An 8,085-nucleotide genomic window follows, 5' to 3' on the forward strand; every position below is an offset into this window, starting at 1 on the left:
AAGTATCGACGAATATGAATTTTATTTAATCTTCATGCGTATATTATTATAATATAAATCATTTGCATAAAACATTGACAATTTTAAAAGCATATATTTTGATAATGCTCAGCTGTTCTCTAGACAAAATCATTGATCTTCTGGTCGGGTAAGTTCTTGTAAAATAATTATATTTCGAGTATTATGTAGACAGAAAAACGATCGATAATTTTGCTTTGATGGAACTTCTGCCAGACACTCTATTCAATATTCTGATTGGTTAAAATGCATATACCACGTGTTCGGTACACGTGGAAAACGACCAATCATAGTCGATCATGAATGTATTTGCTTACTATTTATCCTCTTTCTGGGATCCATTCAGTATCTCTCTAAATGTAAGAATGAACAACTCGCGTGATCCTGATACAGCGAATATCATTCATCTCTATAACGAAGTAAGTTTCTTTTTGATCTACATACTTTTTCATATTAAAGTTCATGATAATGAAATCAAAGGGAAAAAAAAAGAAAAGAAAAGAAAGTATAAAACACAATTTGCATTTTATATATTATGTAAATATACATAATATATTTAATTAAAAGAAATATATTTAAAAATATTTTCAAGCATTACACATCTTTGCTACTTGTTCATTTCAATCATAACTTAATATTTTCGTTTTAAGTGATAATATATTGAATTATATACGATAATGGGTCCCTTTTTGAAAGTTTGCTTCTTTTTTTCTTCCACATTTGAATTACGCTTTTGTATTTAATTTATTAACTTTTTACACCGATCGGTTCAGATCCGGACCAACCTAGAAAAGTTATAATTTAATGAATTTTGATATTTTAATAATTAGCAAAGTATTAAAATTAAAAATACACACTGCCAGCACTACTACTAGCAAATGCAGAGGCGTGCGATCCTGCATTTAAAGATGGCCAAGAACTGGCTCCACTCACGCTTGTAGCAATGTCAAACGGCCAATTCCTATTTAATTGATGCAAAACATTCGGATCTGAAAAGTACATATGAAAAATATGAAATTATACAAATTTTTTGATATAAAAAAGTATAAAAATAGCAAACCTCCATTGGCTGTATATGATCCAGATTTACTGCTGGCAAAACTCGAGCTTGAACTTGAAGCTTGAGAACTACTAAAAGAACTAGCGAAACTTCCGGCATGAGCACCTGCAAATGATTGTGCTCCGGCATTTGTTATTTGAGGATTAAATGGACCATTTGCATTATGACCATTAATCAAAGAATTGGACGGTGAATTTCCATTGCCATTGGTGGCGCTATCACTTCCACTTGTTCGTGGTAACGTATCTTTATGACCATAAGATTCAGGAGATGTTGAAAGTGTATAAGAAGGTTTGTTAATATTAGCTGTTCCTGGCAACGAACTGGCACCATGACCAACATTATTATTATTATTATATGCATTAGGAATATTCAGTCCAGTACTTTTGTCAGTATCAATGTTTCCAGTACTCAAAGCACCTGCGTTACTAGTTGCAACATTTTCAAATATTTTGTTATGCTGATTACCACCTTTTACTCCACGATTTGTATTTGGATTACTTCCAGAAGATGTAATTCCTACTCCTGATTTAGGAAATTCTTTATTTGCAGGAGTTCCACTTCCAGAGAATACATTTTTATTGTTTTCAGCTACACTTGGATATACACCGGGAGGATATTTGTTTACTACATTTCCACCTGATACTTCCAAAAATGGATTATTTTGCCCAATAGGTAGGACAGTTGTAACTGATGGTAGAATGCTGGGACTTGAAATGCTTCCTATACTTGCACCAGAATAAATTGGAGTACTGCTTTTACTTCCTCCATTTCCGCTATTTGTTAAAAATGGATTGCCTGCACCAATAGGCTTATTTAAAGGATCACTTTTAATAGGATTTATTCCTGTATTATGTTTATCATGTTCGGTTCCGAATGTATTACCTATGGTGCCATCTAGAAAAGGATTTCCAAAACCAATAGGTTTGGAAGTTGTACCTATTGAATCAACATTGTTTGTAATAAATATAGGTGAACTAGTCGTATGTATAAATGGTTTCAGATTATCTTGTCCACCATGTAAGAAAGGATTTCCAGCATTCAATGGATATGAATTTTTATTTCCAGAGTTAGTTTGTCCATGAACATTGTGTCCACTTCCAATACCACCATCTATTTTTTGAGAACTTCCTATAGGAACTTCAGTGCTACTTACGCATGTGCTACTACTAAACGCACCACAATTTCCTGATTGTTTAGTATCTTTATTACTTTGATAAGGTCCAGTAGCAACAGTCCCAAATGTATAAGAAGAAGTTGGAATATTTTTTTGCACAGATGGTATTTCACTTGTACAGATAGAAGAGCCTCCGGATGTACAACCAGATCCTGCACCCACATTACTAGCAGGTTCACTTGGCAAATTACTTTTATTAGGTTGATCTCTCCATTGTCCTGTATTTTGTTGATCATACGAATGAGGTTTGTTTGTTACACCTACATTACTAGGTCCACTACCAACAGTTCCATATGTTTGAGTAGGAATTGGTGTGTTCTTTTGCAGAGTTGATGCTTCATTTGAACAAGCAGGAGAAGAGACTCCAGGAGTACAACCAGAACCTGCACCCACATTACCAGCAGGTCCACTTGGCAAATTACCTTTATTAGGTTGATCTCTCCATTGTCCTGTGTTTTGTTGGTCATATGAATGAGGTTTATTTCCTACACCTACATTACTAGGTCCACTACCAGCAGTTCCATATGTTTGAGTAGGAATTGGTGTGTTCTTTTGAAGAGTTGATGCTTCATTTGAACAAGCAGGAGAAGAGACTCCAGGCGTACAACCAGAACCTGCACCCACATTACCAGCAGGTCCATTTGGCAAATTACCTTTATTAGGTTGATCTCTCCATTGTCCTGTGTTTTGTTGGTCATATGAATGAGGTTTATTTCCTACACCTACATTACTAGGTCCACTACCAGCAGTTCCATATGTTTGAGTAGGAATTGGTGTGTTCTTTTGAAGAGTTGATGCTTCATTTGAACAAGCAGGAGAAGAGACTCCAGGCGTACAACCAGAACCTGCACCCACATTACCAGCAGGTCCATTTGGCAAATTACCTTTATTAGGTTGATCTCTCCATTGTCCTGTGTTTTGTTGGTCATATGAATGAGGTTTATTTCCTACACCTACATTACTAGGTCCACTACCAGCAGTTCCATATGTTTGAGTAGGAATTGGTGTGTTCTTTTGAAGAGTTGATGCTTCATTTGAACAAGCAGGAGAAGAGACTCCAGGAGTACAACCAGAACCTGCACCCACATTACCAGCAGGTCCATTTGGCAAATTACCTTTATTAGGTTGATCTCTCCATTGTCCTGTATTTTGTTGATCATACGAATGAGGTTTGTTTCCTACACCTACATTACTAGGTCCACTACCAGCAGTTCCATATGTTTGAGTAGGAATTGGTGTGTTCTTTTGAAGAGTTGATGCTTCATTTGAACAAGCAGGTGAAGAGACTCCAGGAGTACAACCAGAACCTGCACCCACATTACCAGCAGGTCCACTTGGCAAATTACCTTTATTAGGTTGATCTCTCCATTGTCCTGTGTTTTGTTGATCATACGAATGAGGTTTGTTTCCTACGCCTACATTACTAGGTCCACTACCAACAGTTCCATATGTTTGAGTAGGAATTGGTGTGTTCTTTTGCAGAGTTGATGCTTCATTTGAACAAGCAGGAGAAGAGACTCCAGGAGTACAACCAGAACCTGCACCCACATTACCAGCAGGTCCACTTGGCAAATTACCTTTATTAGGTTGATCTCTCCATTGTCCTGTGTTTTGTTGGTCATATGAATGAGGTTTATTTCCTACACCTACATTACTAGGTCCACTACCAGCAGTTCCATATGTTTGAGTAGGAATTGGTGTGTTCTTTTGAAGAGTTGATGCTTCATTTGAACAAGCAGGTGAAGAGACTCCAGGAGTACAACCAGAACCTGCACCCACATTACCAGCAGGTCCATTTGGCAAATTACCTTTATTAGGTTGATCTCTCCATTGTCCTGTGTTTTGTTGGTCATATGAATGAGGTTTATTTCCTACACCTACATTACTAGGTCCACTACCAGCAGTTCCATATGTTTGAGTAGGAATTGGTGTGTTCTTTTGAAGAGTTGATGCTTCATTTGAACAAGCAGGTGAAGAGACTCCAGGAGTACAACCAGAACCTGCACCCACATTACCAGCAGGTCCACTTGGCAAATTACCTTTATTAGGTTGATCTCTCCATTGTCCTGTGTTTTGTTGATCATACGAATGAGGTTTGTTTCCTACGCCTACATTACTAGTTCCACTACCAACAGTTCCATATGTTTGAGTAGGAATTGGTGTGTTCTTTTGCAGAGTTGATGCTTCATTTGAACAAGCAGGAGAAGAGACTCCAGGCGTACAACCAGAACCTGCACCCACATTACCAGCAGGTCCATTTGGCAAATTACCTTTATTAGGTTGATCTCTCCATTGTCCTGTGTTTTGTTGGTCATATGAATGAGGTTTATTTCCTACACCTACATTACTAGGTCCACTACCAGCAGTTCCATATGTTTGAGTAGGAATTGGTGTGTTCTTTTGAAGAGTTGATGCTTCATTGGAACAAGCAGGAGAAGAGACTCCAGGCGTACAACCAGAACCTGCACCCACATTACCAGCAGGTCCATTTGGCAAATTACCTTTATTAGGTTGATCTCTCCATTGTCCTGTATTTTGTTGATCATACGCATGAGGTTTGTTTCCTACACCTACATTACTAGGTCCACTACCAGCAGTTCCATATGTTTGAGGAGGAATTGGTGTGTTCTTTTGAAGAGTTGATGCTTCATTTGAACAAGCAGGAGAAGAGACTCCAGGAGTACAACCAGAACCTGCACCCACATTACCAGCAGGTCCACTTGGCAAATTACCTTTATTAGGTTGATCTCTCCATTGTCCTGTTTTTTCTTGATCATATGAATGTGGTTTATTTTTTTTTCCAGTACTGTCAGTGTATCCATTCTGCAAATTATTTGTACTATCTATAGATGTAGATTGGTATTGTGCCGTTTCACCTGTTTTACTATTATCACAATTTCCATGTAAATTGTTGCATTCTGTAGTAGCTCTGTTTCCTTCTGAACTTATTACATTAATAGTTTTTTTAATATTTGATTGGCTTAATTTAACAGGTGCTTGATTTGAATTAGAATCAGCTATACTTTCTACACAGTTTGCTCTGGATCCAGATTTAGTATTAGAACAATCTGCATTGGTGCCTCTTGTCAAGCCTAAATTTATTTGGCTTGGTGTTATACCACCAGTTGCACCTATATTTGTATTTCCATAATTCTTTCCAATAGTAGGTGTGTAGGTGTTAGGTGAAGTAGGTGTTACAACTCCAGAATTGCCTGAATTTTTATTTTCATTTTCTTTCTTTTTATTTATATCAGTCCAGCTTGAAGAAGGATGCAAAGAATCTTTCAAAGCACCAGTGTTATGTTGATAAGCATTATAATTATTATTTAAATTTTGATTATTTGCTCCAACATGTCCAGAATTACCATAGTTATTATATCTTCCATCATGAATATTCTCTTGTCCTTTATTATCACTAGTGGTATATCCATCTTTATCATTACTTTGATTGTAATTATATTGATCGTTGTTTCCTATTTTATGTACACTTGACACAGTTTGTTGTTCTTGTTTCTTATCTACTTTACTTTTATGATGGTGATAATGATGTTCAGGTCTGTATTGACCATCGTCACAATCATCTTCTTCCTCTTCTTCTTGTGGTTCTTCTTCAGATTGATCATCATAATTATCTAATTCCCATTTTTCTTTTACATTTGGACATCCAGAACATACTGTTTGAGACTTGTTATCATTGTAACTTCTTTTAGTACCAAAGGCTTGATGTGGTGATCCAAACTTATTAGAATCTGGATTAATACTTTCAAGTCCTACATAGCTTCCAGACCCAGCAGAAGTGCCTTCCTGATGAGTTAATCCATATGTTCCATCAGGATTTTTTGAAGGGAAAGTACCACCAGTGAAAGCATTTGCAGAACTGATTGCACTTGCAACAGAGCCTGCATATGCATTAGCTGAAGCACTACCTAAAATAATATAAATTTTATTTGAAATTATATTAAAAAGCAATAATAAAAAGGCCACAATTTCATTTTTATTTCAATGTTTAATTTACGAAATAATTAATTTTTACGAAGCGTATATATATATATATATATATATATATATATATATATATATATATATATATATATAATGTAACGATGAAAATAATTAATAGAAATATACATACTGAATGCAGCGGAATTACTACCGGCAAACGATCCTAAACCTCCTAGAAAAATATCGCGTTATTAAAATAATAATAGAAAAGAAATTAAATAATTTAAAACAAAAAAAAAATAGACGATACCTGGAGCTGCGTACGTCGTAGCAAAAAAAATAACAAAAAAATAACATCTTAAATAAATATTGTCCGAGGAAAACATATTGTCCATTTAATCATTTATCGCCAAATGTTCAAGAATACCTGCAGAGTATATAAGACAATTGAACACTTATTACTGAGGACATCCTGTTTCGATACTTGTATATATATAAGGATGCTACCCATAGTGAAAGGATAAGTTTACCGATACGATCGAAACCAACGTAAGTCGAAGACATGTGGGTGGCAATGAATAGTTATTATTTCATTCTTACCAGGAGTATGTACCGCTCTTTGTAATATAATCGGTAAGACTGGCGCTAAGCGGCTAGGATTGAGCTACGTCATCGATCTTCAGGAGTTTCCCAAAGCTAACTTGATTCATGTCACGCTCGTACCGAAGATGAGATCGCGGGAGAGAATGCGCGTTTCTGCGTCTGCATTTCTTTAAATAGAAGATACAATAAAAAGATTTACAAACTGGTTTATAGCATTCCAAATACCTATAGGTTGTCTTAAAAGCATTATTTATATCTCAATGATTCATCAGGTAAATCCTGTAATAATATTACTAATTTTTACCACAAAACCGCATAAAATTACGTCGATGATACAATCGACATAATTGAAAATATTTGTCTTCAGTTAAAAGGTAAAAGCATTGAATTACAATTTACTTTGAAAAAGACTGTATATGTAAGGATGTTTCCGATGAAGGACGTCTTTCCTTTCTACCTTTTGCATTAAGTTTAAAGTTGTTATATACAGTTAACTATGACTAGGAGTTATATTTATAATTTTTCCAAGCATCTAAATGCTAGTTTAAAGATTTACATTTTTACTGATCAATATCTGATATGAAAAAAATTATAAACGCTATTTAACATTTTCTAAAGTACTAAATAAATAACGTAATAAGTAAAAGAGTATTTTAAAAATACATTGTAATAATTCTTCTGTAAAAATCAGTTTCTTCAAAAGAGGTATAATTATTTGTATGGATGGTTTGTCTATATATATTAATATAAGCATAATTCTTTGATTCTCAAATGAATCATCTTTATTATAATACTACAAGATTCAATGACTATTAATATATTTCTATTTCGGTACTTTCGATACTAAAAAAGTAAAAAACTATAAATTATATTATTAATAAAAAACTATAAATTAAGAATGAAAAAGATAATCTTTGAAGTTACTATATTTTTATTTTATTGCTAATTACTTATCTAAAAATTTAATTTCTAAAATTATTTCCTCCTTACCTTACAAAATTCTTAATAATCATTTTATTTATCATCCTTTTATCGAGAAGAAATTAACTTCTAGAAAAAATATAGTATAAAAAATATTAGTATATTAATAAGGAAAATGCATATACATTAGGTTATATACGTTAGTATAAACGAACCTTGTAATTTTTAATTATATTTTAATTAATTAATTTATTTATTTTGAATTATCTATCGATGTCACAGTTCATAAACTTTTGGTTTCACAACTTTTCCTGTATTTCTCTAATGATACATTATCTATCATTAAGGCTATTTATTACCTTTT

General features: G+C 34.1%; 1 protein-coding gene and 1 long non-coding RNA gene across 37 annotated transcripts; one reads left to right on the forward strand and one right to left on the reverse strand.

Annotated features, from left to right (window-relative positions):
- Nucleotides 1–536: 536 nt before the first annotated feature.
- Nucleotides 537–8,085, reverse strand: LOC127062794 (uncharacterized protein DDB_G0283357-like). Of its 36 annotated transcripts, none has more exons than XM_050991567.1 (11): nt 7,937–8,084; nt 7,791–7,850; nt 6,798–6,967; nt 6,508–6,624; nt 6,388–6,429; nt 4,949–6,181; nt 4,064–4,486; nt 3,563–3,601; nt 1,079–3,100; nt 876–1,007; nt 537–803 (listed from the first exon to the last, which is right to left on the reverse strand). In XM_050991567.1, the coding sequence occupies exons 4-11, from the start codon at nt 6,590–6,592 to the stop codon at nt 766–768; spliced, it is 4,014 nt and encodes a 1,337-aa protein (XP_050847524.1). In that variant the 5' UTR covers nt 6,593–6,624; nt 6,798–6,967; nt 7,791–7,850; nt 7,937–8,084; the 3' UTR covers nt 537–765. The 36 variants fall into 36 exon arrangements, with proteins under 36 accessions (XP_050847524.1, XP_050847518.1, XP_050847516.1 ...); XM_050991561.1 differs by having other exon boundaries at nt 1,079–3,331; nt 7,937–8,082; XM_050991559.1 differs by having other exon boundaries at nt 1,079–2,638; nt 3,332–4,486; nt 7,937–8,085.
- On the forward strand, nt 3,384–4,605 carry LOC127062801 (uncharacterized). The gene is made up of 3 exons (XR_007781204.1): nt 3,384–3,532; nt 3,764–3,994; nt 4,457–4,605. It is a non-coding gene; the product is annotated as an uncharacterized LOC127062801 (long non-coding RNA).

This window comes from Vespula vulgaris, chromosome 3 (genome assembly GCF_905475345.1).
Source record: "Vespula vulgaris chromosome 3, iyVesVulg1.1, whole genome shotgun sequence".
Classification (NCBI taxonomy): domain Eukaryota; kingdom Metazoa; phylum Arthropoda; class Insecta; order Hymenoptera; family Vespidae; genus Vespula; species Vespula vulgaris.

Coding starts and splice junctions, on each gene's coding strand:
- LOC127062794 (XM_050991532.1), bottom strand. CDS start 6,592: ATGGACAATATGTTTTCCTCGGACAATATTTATTTAAGATGTTATTTT. Junction 4,487..4,948: donor TGCTGGTAATGTGGGTGCAG/GTTCTGGTTGTA, acceptor ATGTGGGTGCAG/GTTCTGGTTGTACGCCTGGA. Junction 1,008..1,078: donor ATCATATACAGCCAATGGAG/GTTTGCTATTTT, acceptor TGTACTTTTCAG/ATCCGAATGTTTTGCATCAA.